At 42.6% G+C, this 22,999-nt stretch overlaps 1 protein-coding gene and 1 pseudogene across 2 annotated transcripts; one reads left to right on the forward strand and one right to left on the reverse strand.

The window, feature by feature from the left end:
- Positions 1-1,471: 1,471 nt before the first annotated feature.
- LOC150048487 (uncharacterized) lies at positions 1,472-2,432 on the reverse strand (annotated as a pseudogene).
- Positions 1,998-21,835, forward strand: Smim13 (small integral membrane protein 13). Of its 2 annotated transcripts, XR_016539344.1 has the most exons (3): positions 1,998-2,544; positions 20,663-20,991; positions 21,470-21,835. XR_016539344.1 is itself a non-coding variant. In XM_090356479.1 (2 exons), exons 1-2 carry the CDS (start codon positions 2,469-2,471, stop codon positions 20,848-20,850), a joined length of 264 nt encoding a protein of 87 aa, XP_090212605.1. In that variant the 5' UTR covers positions 1,998-2,468; the 3' UTR covers positions 20,851-21,835. The 2 variants fall into 2 exon arrangements, 1 of the variants encoding a protein (XP_090212605.1); XM_090356479.1 differs by having other exon boundaries at positions 20,663-21,835.
- Positions 21,836-22,999: the final 1,164 nt, after the last annotated feature.

A 22,999-nucleotide genomic window follows, 5' to 3' on the forward strand; every position in this document is an offset into this window, starting at 1 on the left:
CATGTGCAAGTATTCAATATACATGAATAATAGAAGACAAGAGCCTTAACTACTTCAGTTCTTTCAACAGATTTTAATAAAATATGTTCTGTTGTGCAGCAGAATTGAATCATCCCTTGGGGGGAAAAGCATATATTGATATTTTTCTAAATACTCAATTGCACTGGGTTCATTTTTTTAAAACAAGGACTCTACATTAATTCTTCTGCAAATAATTATCATGTAATGTATTTTCATAGTGATTTGTTCACAATACTGCTTGCTATTCTTTTTTTTTTCTTTTTTGAGAGTCATGGGACTTGAACTCTGGGCCTGGGTGATTGGGACTAGATATATTTAATAAATCAAAGTATTGCTAAGTTTCTCTCTCTCCCCCCACCTCTCTCTTTCTTACAAGAAGACAAGGAACCATAATGTTGTAACTGTTCTCCAATAACCACTGCAGTCACTATGATAAACATGAAAATAAAGAATTGTTTCAGCAAGGCAAAATTTACTTCTGCAGAAGGGTGTACCATCAGCTAGAAATATGGCAAGCAAGTACATGGAGCAAGCAAGCTGCTCCCCTATTTATCCCTCTGCAGACCCTGCCCCTGCTGCCCAAGTTGGTTGAGCTCAGGTTGTGAAATCTGAACTCCATTGGCTAGCTGAATAAGGTAAGATGTATTTACATAAGGTGACTATTAAAAAATTTGGAAGAAGATAAAAACATACACTAATATTCTCAAATATACCCACTCATTTCTTGATCAATCTGAGATGTCTTAATTCTTCTGACAAAAAAACCAGTTTAAGACAAAATCTTATATTTCAAAAATCCTTCCTTATCCCAAAGAAGCATCTCTCCCCCTCTCCCTCTCCCTCTCCCTCCTCTCAGTCCTGGGGCTTAAATTCAGGAGCTGGGCAATATCCCTGGGCTTCTTTTGCTCAAGACTAGATAGAGTTCTACCACTTGAGCCACTGTGCCACTTCTGGCCTTTTCTATTTATGTGGTATTGAGGAATCAAATCCAGGGCTTCATGCATGTTAGAAAAGCACTCTACCACTGAGGCATATTCCCAGCCCAAAACAGTTTGTTTCCTTAAGAAGAGCCAAGCATCAGGCCAAAGAATTTTAAGCAATACACTTTGATAGAAAAGAGTTTTTCCTCACAGAATTTTGCAGATTAGTAGAAAGGTTTTGCAGGGAGCAACAATCACAGGAAAATATGAAGGCTCCGGATTTGCTGCTAAAACAGGGATACAATTTTCTCCTGGGGGCATCTTTTTTTTTTTTAATTGGGAGATATAATTCCAAGTAGAGTTGAACTACTTGAGATTTACTAAAATATCTTGTTACAAAAAAAAGTTTGTTCAAGCTAGAGAGGGTCATATGTCACTTGATTTCAAGGAATCAGTTAAATAAAACTTTCAACTCAGGTAGGCGAATTATGGACACACGCAGAAGTCCTTACATCCTCCACCAGTCATTTGTGAACTTTATTACCTATAAAACCACAGAACACATCATCTGTATCTGGGCAAAAGGAGGCTTCTTGACCTTGCTCCTTCTCTACCTAAGACTAGATACTTCCTCAAAAGTCCCCAGTATTCAATCTTTGCCCCTGGCAATAGGGCACCGTTCAAGTGCAACCAGTTTTTCAGGCAGCCACCTCCCTTTTCCTCCCTCTGCAAATCAAAACCGTATTTGTTCGCGGAGCCATAGTTGGAATCCCTCTAGAGCAAGAAAGGAGGGCTAAACTGACAGCTGAGTTTGAACCACACAAACCAGTCCGCCCTCCCAGCGCAGAAAGACCAAAGGCACTGAGGACGCCAAGCAGCCCCACAGCAGAGCCCCGCAGCAGAGCCCCGCAGCGGCGGTGCATTCTGGGAATTGTAGTCTTCGCGGAGGCAGTCTCTCCACTTGCACCGCTCTTCACACTACATTTCCCAGGCATCCCAGCACTGCGGCGCGGAGGCACGCGGAGGGGGCGCTTGGTGATGAGCTGCTGCGGGGGAGGGGGGCCGGGGAACCGAGTCGCAGCGGTCGCGGCCGGGGGACGTTGACGTCTGGCGTCTCTGAGCGGGGGAGGGCGAGTGGTCCTCAGGCTGGTGGCATCGAGTGGCCGCTGCGTGTCCCCTGTGTACTTCGTTCTTTCCATCGACGCGCGGTGTCCGCCATGGAAGCGCATCCGGCCACGGCCGGGGTGTCGGGGCGCCGCGATCCGGGCTCTCCGGAGCGATGAGGGGATAAAGGGGCGTCCCGCGGCCCACCAGCAGCCTCGGTGAGGAGGGGCCGTCGGGCGGGCCGCGCCGCGGTGCCGCCCCCTCCCCGCCCCGCCCCGCCCCCCGGGGGGGGGGGTCGCTCGCCACCACCTACACCGCCCACGAGGCTCCGGAGCTCAGTCTCGCCCCGCGCCCGCCGCGGAAGCACGCACCGGCTGAAGCTCGCATCCACCGTCCGGAGGCCGCCACCAGCCCGAGCCCAAGATGTGGCACAACGTGGGTCTGACCCTGCTGGTGTTCGTGGCCACGCTGCTGATCGTCTTGCTGCTGATGGTGTGCGGTGAGTGCGGGCGGCCCCGCTCCCCAGCCTGACTCGGAGCCGGGGGGGGGGGGGGGGGGGAGGAGCGGTCGACTTGCTCCGTCTCATCCTCGGACCAGGCACGCGGCCGAAAGGCGCGGTGGGGACAGGTGTCTTGAGACCCCCCCCCTCCCCCCAGGTCTTCCCGCTGAAGGCTCTGGAGTGAGGGCAGGTGATGTCCCCCGACGCCTGACAGGCCCCGGGCATCCATCCTGGATGGGAGGGGTGGGGGAAGATAGGATCAGGGCTGGGCATCTCGGTTCTACCTTAAACCAGACAAATACTTCCCGGGCAGAGTCTGCCCTTGATTGCATTAGCAGTGCTCGCTCCGATTTTAAAACCGTGGCCGGTCTTGGCAGGTAAGATGATTTGTTTCCCCCCCCCCCCCCGCGCCCTTTTTCTTTCTTTTAAAAATAGATTCTGACCCAGTTGATGACAACGAAAGGTGTCTCTATCTTCATTTATCCAAGGCCTGGGTTTTTCAACCCATGTGAAACTGTTTACTGGGGTTCGTGCTTCAGCTACATTCCAAGCAGAGATGTTGAGAACAGGCAGAACTTGAGGGGGGGGGGGGCAAAACTAGCTATTTTAAACTTCCAGGGTCAGATAACCTAATTGTTAAGTTCTGCAATAATGGTGCTGTTTTGTTTGTGGTGGGTATTTTCCTTCTTGGAATGAGGAGACATTAAATTCTCTTTTCAAAGCAAAGCTAGTGGAATTTTAGATCCCTTTTTATACAGTAACTGATAGCCACAGGTCTCAGCAAGGAGTGAAAATTTGGAAAGTATTTTCAGATAGGTATCAGTTTATTCATACTTACAAGGTCAAGTTTGCATTCAAGTTGATGCCACAATGGGTCAGAATACATACTCCATAGTGTAGAGATTATCAGTTGCATAGTAAATGCACAGTATTCCAGCTATGTTTGAAAAAGGTGTGCCATTGTGCACATGCACATATGTGTATTTATATACTTGGATGTATACTTGACACATTTTGTTTTTAGTGGTTTTGGGGTGGAACCCAAGGCTTCACATGTGCTAAGCATGTGCTGTACCACTGAGCTAATTTATGCAGTGCTATTATTATTAGTGACACCAGAGTTAAAACTTCTCATAACTTTTCTGATAATTAAAAAAATTGAATAAGTTTTGCCACTTTTCCACTTGTGATGTTAAATGTTTATTGTCTTAAAACTTATATAAGTGGACCCTACCAGGTCATGAATGGTTTGAGATATTTTTGGAGTTGGTAGTAGGACTTGAACGCCAGGCCTGGGAATTGTCCCTGAGCTCTTTAGCTCAAGGCTACCACCCTGCCCCTTGGGCCACAGCCCCACTTCTGGTTTTCTGGTGGTTAACTGGATAAGAGTCTCATGGATTTTAGGGACTCCTAAGTAGCTAGGATTACAGGTGAGTCACCAGGCCAGCTATGTTTTGCTTTTCTGAGGCTCTTACCTGTTTCTGTGTTTTGAGACAAGGTCTGGCCTCATAGAACAAACTCCAGATTCAGCTTCCCAAGTGCTCTGCCTATAGACATATCACACTACAAAGGATAAAGTGCTCGGCCGGGAGTTTGGCCTAATGATAGAGTGCTTGCCTAGCATGCACGAAGACCTGGGTTCAATTCCTCGGTACCACATACATAGAAAAAAAAAAAAAAAACCAAAGGATAAAGTGCTAACCTTGAGCAAAAAAATTCAGGGACAGGGGATGAAAGTTTTGCCTAATGGTGGAGCACCTACCTAACATGCACAAAGACCGGGGTTCAATTCCTCAGTACCACATACATAGAAAAAGCCGGAAGTGGCACTGTGGCTCAAGTGGTAGAGCTCTAACCTTGAGAAAGCTCAAAGACAGTGCTTAGGCCCTGAGTTCAAGCCCAAGGACTGACAAAAAAATTTTTTTTGCAGATGACATGTAAACAAACAATATATTAACAAATCAACACATATGTAATTTATAAATTATCAGGGATAATGAATTTATTAATGCAAATTATGTTTCAAAAAAACAAGTGAGGGGCTGGGAGCATGGCCTAGTGGTAGAGTGCTTGCCTAGCATGCATGAAGACCCATGTTCTATTCCTTGGTACCACACACATAGGGAAAAAAACCAAAACACTGAAAATGGTGCTGTGGCTTAAGTGGTTGAGCTCTAGCTTTGAGAAAACCCAAGGACAGCTCTCAGGTACTGAGTTCAAGCCCCAGGACTGGCAAAATTTAAATTAAAATTTAAAATTAAAAAAGTGAAAAGCAAGAAAAGGTAATCCCACTGGTAAAAACACCATAAAGGGCATTCATGAAAAGAAAGACAAAGAGAGGGAGGGAGAGAGGGAGGGGGGGAGAGAGAGAGAGGAGAAGAGAATGGGTTCTCAAAGAAAGTACAGGCTATACAATGAGTAAGACAATGATGTGCTACAGAACTCATCAGTAGTAAAATAAAGTCTTTTTGTTACTGATCTTGAGAGGACTACTTCAGTGAATGGTAGAGGGTGGGAAACTCCAGAATGAATAAAGTGAAAAGTCAGAAACAAGCAATGCAGACAGAAGGAAAATTGCCTTAGAAGCCTGGATTTCGAAAATTAGATTTCTATACATGAAATAGCTTGTCAGGGTTCTAAAACAAACTAAATTATGATTCCTTGATGACAGACCCAGTCATATATTGTTTCTAGTGCCCAGTTGGCATCCTACAACTAGTTTGCTGACCTGAATGAAATCAGTAAATAAGAGACCTGCCTTAAGGGTAGAGACTCAATTTAAACTACATTTGGGTTTAGGGAAGAATCCATGAAGTCATTGAAAGGGGGGAGGGCAGTATGATGGTTTACTTTTTTCTAAAAATAATAAATACACAGAAGTGCTCATAGTATCCACTAGATTCATTTTGTGACCACCAGAAAGGTAGGAGCAATTATATTTAGGGTACATGCCTAAATCATACCTTGCTCACAGCTCTCTGGCAGCTCTTCAGCCAGTGCTGAAGATAAAAGTGCTAGCTGCCAACTGTGTCTTCTCCGAGGTCAAAAGCATATGCAGAAGGCGGAGCTCCCCAAGTGACATTTGGAGATAAGGCCTTTAAAAAGGTAATTCAGGTTAAATGAGGTCATAAGGGTAGGGACTTTAATCCAAAGAAAAAAGGCTCTTTATCAAGACAGACCTGGGGAGACCTCAGAAATAAGGCAATCTACAAGACAAGCAGAGCCCTCAGAAGAAAATCAACCAAGCCAACACTTCAGTCAGAGGTGTTGAATTCAGGTCCCCAGGACTCCACAGACTTTCTGTTTAAAAATGACCCATTGTTCTGTGACTTTTTTTCTTTTTTGCCAGTCCTGGGGCTTGAGCTCAGGGCCTGGGCACTGTTCTTGGATACTTTTTGCTCAAGGCTAGCAGCACACTGCCACTTGAGTCACAGCACCACTTCTTGGCTTTTGCTGTGTATGTGGTATCAGGGAGTCGAACCCAAGGCTTTGTGCATGCTAGGTGGGCATGTTACCACTAAAGACACTGGAGTTGCTCAAGTCTAATCTGGTCCTTCCCTCCTCTCCTTAAGCTTCAGAAGGTTAAAGCCAGGCAGGGTGGCTTACACCCTGCCTGACAACTAAGGATCACGGTTTAAAGTCAGCAGCAAAGTCCTTGAGACTCTTATCTCTAATTAACTTCCAGAAAACTGGAAGTGGAGCTGTGGCTCAAAGTGGGAGAGCCCTGGCCTTGAGCACAAAAAAGCTCAGGGAGGTGTAAATGTGGCTTTAGTGGTAAAGTGGGTTGGGTTCCTCAGTACCACACAAATAGAAAAGGCCAGAAGTGGCGCTGTGGCTCAAATGGTAGAGTCAGAAGCTTAGGAAAAGTGCCCAGGCCCTGAGTTCAAGCCCCAGGACTGTCCCCTACCCCCAAAAAATGGCTCAGGGACAGTGCCAAGGCCCTGAATTCAAGCCCCATGACCAACAATTAAAAAAAAAAGTTGGGTGCCTATGGCTCATGTCTGTAATATTAGCTAATCAGGAGGCTGAGACCTGAAGGTCCAGGTTCAAAGCCAGCCTTGGGCAAAGTTCAAAGCCAATCTGTCTTGGGTAAGAATTCCCCTCCCTCTTGTGTCCTGGTGCTTAATTCTCAATCTAGGCACTGTCCTTGAGCCTCTTTGTGTTCAAGGTTAGTGCTCTATCACTTGAGCCACAGCACCACTTCCAGATTTTTCTGAATAGTTTACTGGAGATAAGAGTCTCCCAGCCAGGCATTGTGGGTCATGCCTAATCCTAGCTACTCTGGAGGCTGAGATCTTAGGACCAAAGCCAGCCCTGTTCAAAACCAGTCCAGGCACAAAAGTCCTGTAAGACCCCAGTTAACCACTAGAAGAAAACCAGAAGTACCACTGTAGCTCAAATGGTAGAGCTCTAGCCTTGAGCTGAAGAGCTCAGGGACAACACCCAGGCCCAGAGTTCAAGCCCCTCAACCAAAGAATAAAGAGTGCTGTTTCAAAGGAAGTTTGGTGAACACATTCAATCCAAGATGTCTTTTGGTTACATCCCTATATTTAGGTAGTTAGTATATAACATTAGTTAGGATTATTTAATGTGTTTCCCTCCATTATATTCCAATAAAAAGGATCTAGAGCTGGGTGGGGTGGCTCAGTGGCTCACACGGGTAATCCTAGCTTCTTAGGAGGCTGAGATCTGAGAGTAGAGGTTTAAAGCCAGCCCCAGGCACTAAAAAGTATGAGAGTCATGGGGCTTAAACTCTAGACCTAGGGTTGTCCCTGAGCTCTTCAGGTCAAGGGTACTGCCCTACCCCTTGAGCCACAGTGCCACTTCAGTCTTTCTGGTGGTTAATTGAAGATAAGAGTCTTACTGACTTTCATGATCCTCAGATCCCAGCCTCCTGAGTAGCTAGGATTACAGGCGTGAGCCACCATGCCTGGAACAGTCTTTGTTTTATCTCTTTAAGTAACTGAAATACATTCTTTTCTCCATGATCAATACCACTACTACATTTGAAAACATTTGTTGTGCTCGGATTTTGCATATTTAGACATTAGCTGATGTAGTTTTCAGTTTTTCCTCTTGTTAAGTAATAACAAGTTTTGGTAACTTAATAGTCATGATTTATATTTAGACTGTATGTATGCATGTATATATGTATGTCTGTATGTCTGTATGTATGTATTATACTTGGCTGGTCAAGTGGTATAATATGAGCACACAAGTTTCTTCTATGGTTCTTCTTTTTTCGGAAGTTAATAATTGCCTTTTTAGTTTCCCTAAGATTACTTTTTTTGCATGAACCCGTGGTTACTATTCTCTCCAGTGTCTCCAGTGTTCTATAATACCTTATCACATGCTCATGAGTAATTTTTTTCACAGTTGTACATCAGTTAGGCTTCCTCCCCCCCTCCCCCGCCCAATCTTTCTCAACAGCTATCATTCTCAGACAGAAAGTTGAACATCCCCTGCTTGCTACTGGTTCTGTGCCCTTCTTTCTAGATTTCATATCCTCATTGTCTTCAATGTAGAGTCTTGTTTTGTTTTTTTTTTTGGTGGTACTAGAGTTTGAACTCAGGCTTCCCACTTGCTTGGCAGTTGCTTTGTCATTTAAGCCCAGCCCTTTTAAGTTCTGTTCTGTAGGAAGACTTTTTTTTTGTAGGTTTTAAGAAAGATTGACAAATAATGTTTTTAACTAAAGCATACTTTAAATGTACTTATTTTCTTTGTGTCCTGGGATTTGAGCTCAGGGCCAGGGCACCATCCTTGAGCTGGTTTTTCTCAAGGCTAGCATTCTATTACTTGAGTCACAGTACCACTTTTGGCTTTTTCTGTTTATGTGGTACTGAGGAATTGAACCTAGGACTTTGTGTATGCTCTGCAAGCACTCTACCACTAAGCTACATTCCTAGCTCTGTATTGCTTGTCCTTATTATGTGCTTGTAAATTACTTTGTTTTTCTAAGCATATTCGTTTGATATGAACATTTAGCAAAATGTTTGTTCTTGAATTATCTTTGTTACTTCCCTGTTTTCTTTCTACTTCATTGCTTTGGACTCTTCTTGACTGGACATTTTCTGTAGGTGTTTAGTGATTGCTATGTCCATATTTAAGGGTGATGTAATAAAAGATGAAGAATTCTCTGTCAGCTTAAGCTAATAATCAAAAGATTGGGCAGTGATATAGTTAGTCTCTTCAGTAGACCTCAAGATCCTCTTAGTAAATTTGGAAGTCTACTCTCTGGGTGAATTCCATTTTTCAGAGAGGTACTCGCTCTCACATCTTCTTGGATATACATCTTTTAAGCAGTCCTTGGCTTTTCCTTATACCCCCTTTCCTGTAGTTCTCAGTTGTACATGATTCTAACTGGTGCTCATATTTTTTTTTTCTAGTCCTGGGGTTGAACTCAGGGCCTGAGCGCTGTTCTTGGGCTTTCTCAAGGCTAGAGGACTGCCACTTGATCCACAGAGTAACTTCCAGCATTTTCTATGAATATGATACCAAGGAATCAAACCTGGGTCTTCCTGCATGCTAGGCAAGCATTCTACCACTAGGCTAAACTCCCAAACTCCCAGCCCCTGGTACTCAGATTTTCGTTTCTTTTTTTTTAGTTGTATCTTGGCACTTGAACTCTGGGCCTGAGTGTTGTCCCTGAGCTCTTCAGCTCAAGGCTACTATCCTGCCCTTGAGTCTCAGTGCCACTTCCGATTCTGGTGATTAATTGGAGATAAGAGTATCATGGACTTTTTGACTTTTTAATGCCCAGGCTGGTTTTGAACTGTAATCCTTATTTCAGCCTCCTGAGTAGCTAGGATTACAGACAGGCATGAGCCACCGCACCTGGTTATTTTTTTCTAGATTTGCTATTGCATGTTGTTGGAGTAATCTTTTTTTTTTCTGGGTTTGTTTTTGTTTGGTTGGGTTTTTTGTTGTTGTTGTTGTTTGGTACCAGGACTGGGACTTGAACTCAAAGCCTGGGACTTGAACTTTTTTTTTTTTTTTGCCAGTCCTGGGCTTGAGCTCAGGGACTGAGCTCTGTCCTTGGACTTTGTCAAGGCTAGAGCTCTACCACTTGAGCCTCAGCACCACTTCCAGCTTTTTTCTATGTATGTGGTACCGAGGAATTGAACCCGGGTCTTTGTGCATGCTGGGTAAGCACTTTAACCACTAGGCCAAACTCCTGGCCCTGCTTTTTTCCTTTTCTTTTTTTCTTTATTTAAATTTGTAATGTTCCAGTGGCTTCACATTTTCCTTGAAAGATCCAGATTTCTTATTGTGGCCATGAAAGTCTATGTAGTATAGACTTTACCTGTCCATTCTCCCTACCACTTCCAGCTGTCCAGAACTGACCAGTCCTGTACCTTCTACAGGGCATGTGTCCTCAGCCTGCCACTGGCTCTTTATATTGCTCCTTCTTCATCATCCATGCTTTGCATCAAATGTCATCTCAGACCATTGATGACCACAAGTCATTCTTCTCAGTTCTTAAGAGTATTTTGCACCATATGAAATGAGTTATTTCATGAATCTGTTTCTTCTGTTATAGGACAGAATTGTAACATTAGCTTAATATGAAAACTTTTTTAAAATTTTATTTTAATGTATAGAGGGGTTACAGTTATATTCGCCAGATAGCAGGTGCATTATTTCTCACACATTGATACCTCTTCTCATATTTGTGTCCCCATTTCCCTCCCCCTCCTCTAATCTTTTTCCCCCTCCTATTTCAAATAAACAAACACATATATAATATACTAGGTAGCAAAGTCAGATACTTCAACAATTTGAGATTAACCGAAGGGCAACACAAGAGAAGAGAAAAAAAAAACCCATAGTACATTAAGAACAACAGTCACTTATAATTAAGCTCTTGTTTCCATGTCCTTGAGGTCCATTAATTTGGCCTCATCCTATATGGCCTTATGTATCCAGGTAAACCAAAACTCTTGAGAAAAGTTTTAGTTTTAAGAGGCAAGGTTTTGTTATATTGCCCAGGCTTACCTGGAACTTGCTGTGTTGCTCAGGCTGGCTTCTGCTCTGTCCCCTGAATGTTGGAATTGCCACCACATCTAGTAGGAAAAGGATGGTTTGAATTTTTTTAAGCAAATTTTTGCGCTGTTACAGATAATAGCTTAAAAACTACCAGATCTTGAGAAAGTTCTGCTACCAGCAACAGCAAGACTGTCCATTGGACCTCAGAATGAAGAGCTGCTTTTTCAAATTTTTGAGACAGGGTCTTGTTATGTGGGACAAAAAATGCAACCTTCTTGCCTCTGTCTCCAGAGTATTAAGAGCATTTTTAGAATAAAAATTTGGGAAAGGAAGATATCCATTACTCACTGTGAACTAACACTGGCTGTGGGTGAGAGAGGACAGGATAATATGAAGTTGGAAACTTTGAATAGGAGAAATACTTGTTGCTTTTGAATTAGTTTGGGATAGTAGTTCAGAAAGTTTGTGACAGGATTACGTGGGACCTAGGAGATGGCCACTGCAGGATTTTTCCTCCAACCTTTGCAGCACTGAGTTTAAGACTGCACTTTGCCACTTGAGCCATGTTTCCAGTCAGTCCTTTTGTTTTTAGGCCTCTTCCTCCAGATAGCCTCTTACACACTGTCTTGGGCCCCCTTTAGACAACAGTCTTGGTACTTCTGCTTTCTTCTTTTAGAGTATCCCGTATCACAGATTGATGTTAACCAGTCTGGGTCCTGTCATGGTTTTAATTCAAGGATTTAACATACGTTCGATGAATGTCTTTTACTGGTCAGCCCATAGTTGTTGCTAACATTAAGTTCCCATCTCTCTCTCTCTCCCCCTCACCCCTCTCTCCATACTCTGTTTTTTTTAGTACATTTAGAGCATCTCAGAATTTTCCTTACCAGTTTTATTTTCTCAAATAACTGACAATTTATTAAGGATCATCAGGTATCCACAGTGATGTTTCCATACTACTAGAAGAAATTTGCTTAGTAATCTCAGATCCCACGTGGTAACACCTTCCCAGGTGTTTTACTTGTAATGGTCCTCAGGTTCCTCATAGGCATTGCACCAGACCTTTCACTTTTTTGGCTCTTTATATTTGCGCTTCAGGTCAAGTCAACGCAATACCTTGTCTGGTGACCACTATGATGGCAGTTGTAATTCTGATTCAGTGACTTGCCATTTCTGGTTCTATGGGCACCTGTCCAGCATCTTAAAAGGTATAGCAATGGTAAGGTTTTCTGATTGATTTGATCTTCTGTGTGAGAACTCATTGAAGTTAGGAGCAAGAGCTCTGCTGTTCCCACAGCTGCATTTCCCTCTCGAAGATTTATCACATCTCCATTGGTTTTATTTTGATTCTAGAATAAGACAGAACTTTATTTCTATAAAAATAGAGCAAATGCTCTGATGGGCCTAGTAGAAGTGTTTTGTTTTTTGTTTTTTTTAAACCAAGAGGTGAAGAAATAGCACATTGCTCACTTGAATTATTTTCCTTATAAGGTGAAATACAAGGGAAACAATAGAAAAATAGTTGATAGGCTAACATCAGATAATTTTTCATAGGGGTGTGTGTGTGTGTGTAAAGGTTAAGGCAGAATGAACATCACTGTCATGCTAATTGAAATTGGCTTATTGGGGACTTAAGCTTCTCTATCTAATCTTTATTTCTCAAAAGGTCAGATGCACAGCTTATATTTTCAGTTTGGTGTTCTGGAATTTTAGTAGTAGTGACTCTTTTGGGTTGTGTAACTCTACTGGAAGGATTCCATAGCTTACAAAGGTAAGAATATGTTGTTATGCTGCTCCTGCTTATTATAAGACCCAAGCAAATGGAACAAGAAAGAAATTTCAGTTGTGTGTGAATTAGGTTTGAATGGGAAGATCTTGTGGACTGTGCTTTGTAAGAGGCCCTTTTGCTGAAGGTATACTGGCAAGGGGCTAAGTCCTTTTTGGTAGGTTTCAGTGCTATTTCTTTCTCCCCCCGCATGGGAGGAGTTCTTTACTCTAGGCCTGCAGTCCAAATTAGGCTATTCTAGTCCTGTGGTAAGTTGTAGTTACAAATCTCAGCTGCGATTCTGTCCCTCTTGTGCTTCTTCCTGTCAGTCACACACACTCACACCTATACTGCTCTTCTGGTATTTGCTTCTTTCCTACAGCCAATAATATGTAAAGTGTGATAATCTAGTTTATGTTAGTAATTTGCTTTCCCTTACAATACACTGGGTTCTGAATATATATATAAAGGCTATATAACTAATTACCTAAATAAGTTGTATTAACAATACAATTCTATTTTGAGCAAAGACAAAAGACACACATTTTGTTGGAGTTTGAAGTCAGGGCTGTGTGGTTGCTAGAAAGGTGCTCTACCACTTGTCCACTTGAACCATGCATCCAGTCCCTTTTTGCCTCAGTGCTTTTTTTTCATATTGGGTCTTATATTGTCAAAATTTAAGTCCTAGACCTTGCCCGGTTTTTATTGATGATGTTCTCCCTAATTTTTTTGCCTAGGCTGGCTTTAATCTGTGCCTCAAAAGTAGTTGGCATTACCAGTTAGCCATAGCCCCAACCTGACATAATCATTCTTTCTGTATAACTTCTGATTATCAGCCTCATTCCATTTTTTCCTTTTACAACAGAATACCACAAACTGGGTAAGTTATAAACAATAGCCAAGTGGAATAGTGCATACCTTTAATCCCCAAAACTGAAGAATTGTGTTTGGCTGGCGATTGTAGAAGCTGGGAAGTCTAGAACTTGGTGCTGACATGTGGCAGGCCTCTGTGATAGCCTAACAGCAAGCCTGGGGGAGACCTAAGGGTGAGCTTAGAACACAGCAGCATTAATTCATTGTTGAGGACAGAGCCTTTGATCTGATCACTTGAACTCAGGGCCTGGGCACTGTCTCTGAGCTTTTCTGTTCAACGCTAGTGCTTTGTGCCACAGGTGCCACTTCTGGTTTTCTGGGGGTTAACTGGACATAAGAATCTCATGGACTTTCCTGCTCAGGCTAGCTTTGAGCTGTGATCCTTAGCTCTCAGCCTCCTGAGTAGCTAGGATTTCAGGCGTGAGCCGTCAGCAACCTGGCCTAATCATTTCTTAACACTTAAATGGTAGTTAAATTTCAACATGAGTTTGGAGGATATTTAAGCATTGCATTGCCCATTGCATGGTGCTTCAGGTTCATGGCTTCCTGTGGTGACTGGGCACTGTCCCTGATTTGAGCTCCATTTCCTTATATAGTCTTACTAGTAAATAGAACATGACTTCTTAATTTTATTTGTTGGTTGTGGTCTTTTTCACTCAAGGCTTGTGCTTTATCATTTTGAGCCACAGTGCCAACTTTTATATTTCTGATGGTTAGTTGGAGCTAAGAGTCTCGCAGGACTTTGCTGCCCTGGCTGGCTTCAAATCTCAATCCTCAGATCTCAGTCTCCTGAGTAGCTAGGATTACAGGTGTGAGCCACTAGTCTCCGGCTGACTATAACACGACTTTTAATAGAGTCTTCTCAGGGAGGCCCTCTGGTGATCTGTTCCATCTCTTCCTCATGCACACTCATGCAAACACCTTTCTTCTTTTCCTTGGCTTGTCTCCATAACTGATTGGCAAGAGACTCATGCGTCTTCATTTCCTGTTCCAAACTTGTATGTTCATTAGAAACATCTGAGGAGCTTAAAAAATGGTAAGCAGAAACCCTGGGGATTGATAGTGGATCTCTGGATAAACACTTGGGAAGCAGGATTCTAAGAACTTTGTAGGTTTTGATGCATAGCCACTCGGATCCTTTTCCCTGAATCTCTGCAGTAGGGTAATCACAGCCCTTTAACTATGGCCAATTCCACTGGTAATGACTGCTTCTGGAGGTAGATCTAAAGCTGTGCCTTTTCCTGAATGGGATATGCCTCATCTGACCTCCCCCTTGTCCTAATCCCAAGTGGTTCCTTTGCTCCAACAATTGAGGTCTTCTTACAGTATGGGCATTTACTAAAGGAATGGAAGATTAAAAAAAAATTCTTAAGCGGGGTAACAGTGGCTCACGCCTGTGATCCTAGCTATTCAGGAGGCTAAGATCTGTGGATCCCTGTTAAAAATCCCTGAGATTCACTCTTACCTTTAATTAACCACCAGAAGTGGCACTGTGGCTCAAATGGAGAGCTCAGGGACAGTGCATGGGCCCAGAGTTCCAGCCCCATGACTGACGGAAAAAAAAAAAAACAACAAAACTTATGGCTGGAGGGTGGCCTACTGGTAGAGTACTTGCTTAGCATACATGAAGGTCTGGTTTCAATTCCTTGGTACCACAAACACAGAAAAAAAGCCAGAAGTGTTGCTATGGCTCAAGTGGTAGAGCACTGCCTTGAAAAAGCTCAAGAACAGTGTGCAGGCCCTGAGTTTAAGTCCCAATACTGGCAAACAAACAAAAAAAAATTAAGTAGTTGTGCAAAGGATTTCAATTCAACACATTAACTATGAGTATAATGTATCTATCTTGACAAGTATCACCCCTTCTCTCATTCTTCCCCTGGAATGATTGAGTTTGGTTAGATTTTTAGCAAAATGATGTTTGTGAGGTGTTTTGGTGTTTGTGCAGCAGAGACCATGTTCAAAGAGACCATCCTAGCCACTTAAGGAGGCTGGGATCTGAGAATGATGGTTCAAAGCCGGAAAGATGGCAGGAAAGACCATGAGACCCTTATCTCCAGTTAACCACTAGAAAGGCCGAAGTGGAACTGTGGCTCCAGTACTTGAACACTGAAGCTCAAGGACAGTGCTGATGTCCTGAGTTCAGACCCTAGAATTGGTGGGGTGGGGTGAAAGCATACTCCTATTAAAGGTAGAGGAGACCTTATACTGAGGATGCTGTCCACTCTCCTCTAATGTCTGAAACTACCCTTTGCCTTCTTAGGGGTAAGGTTGTGTTCACAATATCTCCCCTATTCCAAGGTAGTGCACTCAGAACCTATGGCAGATGTGTGATCAGACCCCAGGTAGTTTTCTTGGCTGTTAGGATGTGAGCTAAGAAGTCACAGAAAGCTGGGCAAGGAGCAGCAGTGGGCACAGGACAATGAATTAAGCAGGCAGAGAAGAGACTCTGAGAAAATGACCTTCATTCAGAACAACTGTCTCCTGTCCCCAACCAGGGTGCTTCTCCCATAGACTACGAGCCATCCTTGTAGACTTCTAACAAATCCCCTTTCTGAGTTTAGCCAAGTGATGAAGCATTTCTGTTACACGAACTAATAGCTGCTTTGTTAAAATAATAGATTAACTATATATATGGCTTTCTATTTTGTATTTTTTCTGAATTCAGTACAAATAAAGTGTTATAGATGAATAGACAGAGCCCTATGAGCTCTATGATGTGTGACATACCAGAAATATGACAGTTTTGTTGAATTGAACCATTTGGTTATTCGGTAATGTATGCAAAACTTTTTTCCAGAGTACTTGTCCCAGAAGTTTAAAAATAAGTATTAGACATTTTTGTTTTCATGTTGAATTAACACAACTCTTAAATAGCTTACTAGAAGTTTTATCTGGTACTGTAAGGAGCTCTGTGTCTTTGCCAAGGATGACTTTCTTGGTATATACCTATTGGGATCTTCTAATTAGTTTTTCTTTTCTCGCTCTCTCGCTCTCTCGCTCTCTCGCTCTCTCGCTCTCTCGCTCTCTCGCTCTCTCGCTCTCTCGCTCTCTCGCTCTCTCGCTCTCTCGCTCTCTCGCTCTCTCGCTCTCTCGCTCTCTCGCTCTCTCGCTCTCTCGCTCTCTCGCTCTCTCGCTCTCTCGCTCTCTCGCTCTCTCGCTCTCTCGCTCTCTCGCTCTCTCGCTCTCTCGCTCTCTCGCTCTCTCCCTCTCTCCCTCTCTCCCTCTCTCCCTCTCTCCCTCTCTCCCTCTCTCCCTCTCTCCCTCTCTCCCTCTCTCCCTCTCTCCCTCTCTCCCTCTCTCCCTCTCTCCCTCTCTCCCTCTCTCCCTCTCTCCCTCTCTCCCCCCCGCCTCTCTCTCTCTCTCTTTCTCTCTCTCCCCCACCTCTCCCCCCCCCGCCTCTCTCTCTCTCTTTTTTTTTTTTTTAGATTTTTGCCAGTTCCGAGGGCTTGAACTCAGGGCCTGAGCACTGTCCTTAGGTATCCTCAAGGCTAGCGCTAGCACTTGAGCCACAGCACCACTTCTAGCTTTTTCTGTTAATGTACTACTGAGGAATTGAACCCAGGGCTTCATGCTAGGCAAGCACTTTAGGCACCATTAGGCCACACTCCTGGCCCTTTTTTCTTTTTTTAAAACAAATATCTTATTAATCTTTTCTTTAAGCTGCTTGGAATTTTATAGTGTCATTCCTTTGCTAAACTGTCTTTTTTGTAGAAATATCAGGTCTTGCCAAGGTGAGATCTTACCTCAGTACTGTGATTAAAAACCCCCTCCACCCAGCCTCTTCCCGTCACTCTCCCCAAAATGACAGGTTGGTAAGAACTTGTCACTATACTTGAGGACAGCTTGTTGAACTTCCCATGGTTTGGTGAATACAATTACATTTCATAGCAACACTACAATTTCTCCCTTTCCTTTGCACTTCCTACTCTATCATTAGAGGAATCACTGTAAAACAAAACAAAACAGGCATGGTGGACTGTTTTCTTCCTGGCTGCCCAGCAGATGAACTCCATATTTGTATGTCTCTGCCTTAGTGTTTTTATAAGAAGTGGCATGACTTGTCCGTATCCATCCCCAAAATCTTAACATCATCTCTACACAGATAGAATAGAGAGAAATAAATAAACCATTTGAGTTTGCTTATCTCCAGATTTGGGTTTTAATAGGGTGGATGAAGGCTGAGTGGTTCAGCTGGTGCTGTGGGGGGGGGGGGGTGAATATGGACACAAGTTGCCATTGATAGCCATGATCTGTTGCTCCAAACCCCTGGCATTTTCTCATTAGCACCACTTCCAGAATGTTGACTTGAGATTGAGTGCTTTTCAGTGTTTGGTAACTGATAGTGATTTAAAAAAAAATTAAGGAGATTCATGTTAACAATTGAGGAAGAGAGTGAGTGAAGTGTTGCTTGCATGTAATCTCTGCACTTGGGAGGCCACTAGACAGCAGGGAATCTTGTTTGAGATCAGCTGGGGCTGAATAATAGGTGCAAGGTCATCTTAAGTACCTAATGAGATCTTGTCTCAAAAACAAGCTAAGCTGAATAAATTTGTCGAATAGACAGTAATCCCAAGCCTCTGAACACTGCACTCCCCTCAGTTCTGTATGTTAGAGGTTTGTGCCAACAGCCTTTGCTTTCTGCTAATCAACCTAAGGGCACTAGAATTTTGTGATGGGAACCCTAGTGATGATGGCCTTTATCATCATCTCTTTCCAGTCAGAGACCCACCTCCTTCATTCTTAATAGTTTGTGTTCTCTCACTCTCTCTTTGGTTAGTCTTAGGGCTTGAACTCACGGTCTTGAGCTTGCTCAGCTTGAGCGTTTGAACCATGCCTCTAGCCCAGCTTTGCACTGATTAATTTGGAAATGGAGTCTTTTGGACTTTCTGCCCAGGCTGGCATAGAACCACATTCTGTTGAATGTCAGCTAGGATTACAGGCATGAGCCACTGATACCAGCTTCTTAATAACTCTTTTTTAAATTTATTTTTTATTTTTTATTTTTTTGCCAGTCCTGGACTTGGGCTCAGGGCCTGAGCACAGTACTTGGACTTTCTCAAGTCTAGCACTCTACCACTTGAGCCTCAGCACCACTTCTGGCTTTTTTTTTTTTCTATGTATGTGGTACTGAGGAATTGAACCTGGGTCTTCGTGCATGCTAGGCAAGCACTCTACCACTAGGCCAAACTCTCCCGCCCCTTAATAACTCTCTTTTATACTGTGTAGACACTCCTGGAACTTTTGGTCTTATCAAGATCAAAGCTATTGTCTTTGAACTGATAATTTCCTGAATTAACTGAATAATACAATTTCCTGATAGTAAATGCACCTAAAATCCCTAACACATAGTTTGGTCAAAAGAGTTTAGTTTTTATAGTCTCAAAACCTAAGAGGAGGGCCCAGGAGTGTGGCCTAGTGGAAGAGTGCTTGCCTAGCATATATGAATCCCTGAGTTCAATTCCTTGGTGCCACAAACACAGAAAAAGCCACAAGTGGTAGAGTGCTATCCTTGAGAAAGGTCAAGGCCAGGGCCCAGTGTAATATCCCAGCCATTCTGAGGATCTCCAAAACCCGCAGTAATAGTCACCAGCACTCAGTGAACTGAATTAGTAGTCAATTTAATATCAGTGCAGCAGCTAGTCTCAACCTTCGGGCTGACAGAGAGCAGTCTCAAGCTTCAGTGAGGCTGAGCTTTTAAAGGTAAATACCACACAGGTGGTAGTCCCCGTATAATGTCATCTTAAGATGCCTAGAGTCAATCACCACAAGGATGAAACCACGCGCAGATGGTCGTAACCACTCGCAGGTGGTCAAGCAGGTTAAGCATTTACAAAAGCAAAAACAATTTGGCAGCTAAGCTTGCAGGTTATTACACCCATGCCCTGAGTTCAAGCCCCACGACTGGCAAAAGACAATAAAAATAAAAGTCACAATGATATACCACTTCCTACTGGTTGACTATATTAATAGAGCTGCACAGTAATGAGCGGGGCTGGTGGCTCACACCTGTAATTCCAGCTACTTAAGAGGCAGAGATTGGGAGGGTTATGTATGGTTCCAGGTTATCCTGGGCAAAAGCTTAGAAGACCCCGTGATAGTCAAAGTTGGGCTTACAAAATTATTAGCAATAACCAGGCACTGGTACTCACACCTGTAATCCTACCCTTGCAGGAGAGGATCAGTTCAAAGCCAGCATGGGCAGAGAAATCCTGTGAGATGCTTACCTTCAATTTACCACCAGAAGTGGAGCTATGGCTCAAAGTAGTAGAGTTCTAGCCTTGAGAAAAAAAGCTCAGAATAGCTCAGGCCCTGAGTTGAAGACTATCCAAACAAAAACAAAAAAAAGAAGTTAGCAATAGATCAATCTATAAAGTTAGATGGATGCACTTCCGAGATCCTAGCCAACCCCAAGCCAAAGTTGGACACTCTACCTGAAAAATAAAGCATAAAAGGGCTTAGGGCTGTGGCTTATTGATAGAGGGCCTGCCTAGGAAGCACAAGGCTTGAGTTCAAGCTCTAATACCACTTCTTCATGATCCCACTTCCCTAAATACAAAAGAACCAGACAAAAAAATACAGCTGGGGGCCAGGAGCGTGGCCTAGTGGTGGAGTGCTTGCCTAGCATGCAGGAAGATCCAGGTTTGATTCCTCAGTACCATATACATAGAAAAAGCCAGAAGTGGTGCTGTGACTCAAGTGGTAGAACTCTATCTAGCCTTGAGAAAGCCTACAGACATTACTCAGACCTTGAGTTCAAGCTCCAGGACTGGCAAAAAAAAAAAAAGTGCAGCTATATTCATCCTAGTGTGTACAGTAGAAGACATGAAGATGATAACAGCTTGGAAAACTCCTTACAATACTAGCTGTTGAGCTCTTCACATTTCAAAGCAGGAGAGCATGAGTTTAGAGGTTTTATCCCGTTTGCTCCTTACTGATATTTGTTAATGATTCAATTATAAAAGTGAAATAATTTTAAAATCTTGTTCCTGAGATGTTTATTCTCTGGCTTTATTCTTTTATCATATAATTAAAGATTTATTAATTTCCAGGGATTCTTGTATCTTGGCCTTGACTGTAAAGCTATTCTGGTTTAAATTCTCAGTGGCACTGAAGTACAAGTGTCCAAACCAAATTTGTACTTTTTCTTCCCCAGAAAATGGGGAAGAAAACAGAATAATTAACAGTAATTATTTTTACTGAGCTATTGTAATATGAGAGGGTTTTTTTTTTTTGACAGAGTCTTGCAGTACTTGACAGTACCTGGTTGCCAAATTCTATTTCATTATAATTTTAATGTGGAAACATCAATCTTGGATTTTTGAATTCCAAGAAAGCAGGTTATTTTTGTCCTTACTGTATAATCTCAGTTTATCCTGAGCATCTATTACATACACTATTTTGTTTTTGTACACTACTGTCCATTTATCAGAATTGTTCTAAGTGGATGACACTGTGTATAATACTGTCCTTAAGGTTTTTGTCTTTTTTTCTCAGGTTGGTATTTCGTATGGCATCTATTTTTATCTAAATTCAAATTTCTTCGAGAACTGGTGGGAGATACAGGATCCCAGGAAGGAGATCATGAGCCTTCAGGGTTGGAAACTGAAGAAGACGCAACAACCTCTGCACACAGGCCAAGATCTGCTCGTCAGCGCCGGGCACCTGCTGATGAAGGCCATTGACCCCAGGCATGGGTCTGTGTTCCTGAGTAAATGGCAAAACACAGCTACAAGCCTCTGTCTTTGGGGATGTGACTGAAATTTACTGTGACTGAACAGCATTTGTACTTAGATTTTATATCCAGTACAAAAACAGATTTACATGTAAGCCATGTAGAAATAAAGGGAACTGAAACAAAGTTAGACCACTGAAAATTTTGTCTTAAGTTAATATTTTGCTTCACTAGCTGTCTACTTAACATACTTGTTCCTATCTCTTAGGCTATTTTTTTTTTGTACTGATATGAATCTGGCAAACATCTCAAGCTTGAAGAAACACTGTATGAGACAGAAAATGTACTGTTTTGCTGACATTTTAATTTGTCTGAATTTGAGATGCATTTCATGACTGTCTTCAGTGGCTGTTCATGCATGTGTGAAGTCACAGCTTGTCCTGTTGTCATCACCTCCACCTGTGTGTGCACTGTTGGCATCAAAGACATTTAGAAATATCTTCAAAAAGGTTACCCTCTGGTCCAGCATTGGAATGCATGCAAATAGGACAACTGGGTATACATTTGATATTAGCAAAGCAAATATTCATCGTTGGAGGAATGACCAAAATTCCTTATTTTTTTACAAGGCGACAACAAGAAAATGCATTACAGGACCTATAAGGAAGGCCTTCACAAGTAGATGAAGCTGAACCCTGCTTTGACAATGAGGCAGGTGCAGAAGGAATGCCTATCACAGGCCAAATTGGGCAACTGAAGAAAAGAGAAATTTCCAAAGCCCTTGAAATCTACGAAGCAAAATTCAACAGAAAGCTGGTGTGACCAGTGCACCATCCAGCAGGATTGCCATTAAGGTGTCAGCATTATATCCAAAGCTTTCTGCTTCCATTCGGGGGAAGACAGGGTTGGAACACTCCTTCAGGACATGCTACATCTTAGTACTCTTGACACCGAGGACCATGTGTGGGGAAAAAGCAGCCATCCGTGACTGCAGTTTAAAATTGGTCTCAGAATATGACATTATAACTTTCACCAAATGCTTCCCCCCATTCTTCATGTATGCACAAGACTGATATGATGAAAATCTGTTTAACTTTAGAAGCACCCTTTCAATAAATATCAGAGAAACAATTTCTGTGATACAAGGCATGTATCATAGTTGAACTGGCAGCATTTTTTTCTTAGCAATGTATGTGGTGCATCTTAACAATTGGTTCTTAGATTAGGTAAAACACGATAGTTTGTGAGCTTATTTTTCTTTGCAAGGTAGCAGTTACTCATTGGGGAACTGAATTATTACCCTAGTACTGTTAAAGTAGTTACCTCGTCTGAAGTACATTTTGGGGGCAAGCTGTTTGAGAATTGAGGATGGTAACTTAGTATGAGTGCTCCTTTCTGCTGCTTGAGGAAGATTAAGGCTGGTCACTTCCTTTGTTTTGGAGGACTTCATGGCCCAGGGATGCATGCATTCTGGAGAAACAGTTGCTCTTCATAAACAACAGTAATTCAGTGAGAAGCCCTCAAAGTTATTAAATACCGAAAAGCCAGTAGATGAGAACACCTGCCGAATGGTCTAAATGACTCTTGCCAGATTTTCATGTTTGTCTAACTGAACTTTGGACTGTTTACTAGGGAACAGATATGGATTAACCAACCTTCTTGTTTAGTGTTCCCAGCTTTGTACAAAAGTGAAAAGCAAAACCAATTTATTTTGTTAATCAGAGTTCTTTATTTTTAAGCTTTCTTTTGGAAGAACTGGTTATCACCTGTCTCATGGTGTGTAACTGTTGATACCTCATTCTTCATGCTGACAGCTTTTGTTTTTATGACTAGTTCACAGCTCTGCTCCAAGTTGTATTCCTATTGAACACCTTCTTGATGATAGTGTGTATCTCTGGACATTCTGAGAGAAAAATTCACAAGGTAGAACTTTACATATTTGCTGGGAGACATTACTCAGTGTCTAAGAGTGGAGTGTGATCATTTTATTATCATTTCCTTAGTGGGCATATGGTTACTTGAAGGTATAAAAAACATTGACATAGGCCCTACTGTTAATTGTGATGTATCATATTGTAGCAGAACATCACATTGAAATGGTCCTTAAAAGATTAATACCCTAAAGCATCTTGGTGTAGGAGGATATATTTGCATTAAAA

This window comes from Megascapheus bottae, chromosome 22, assembly GCF_031878675.1.
Source record: "Megascapheus bottae isolate mThoBot1 chromosome 22, mThoBot2.hap1, whole genome shotgun sequence".
Taxonomy (NCBI): Eukaryota; Metazoa; Chordata; class Mammalia; order Rodentia; family Geomyidae; genus Megascapheus; species Megascapheus bottae.

Coding starts and splice junctions, on each gene's coding strand:
- Smim13 (XM_090356479.1), top strand. CDS start 2,469: ATGTGGCACAACGTGGGTCTGACCCTGCTGGTGTTCGTGGCCACGCTG. Junction 2,545..20,662: donor CTTGCTGCTGATGGTGTGCG/GTGAGTGCGGGC, acceptor TTTTTTTCTCAG/GTTGGTATTTCGTATGGCAT.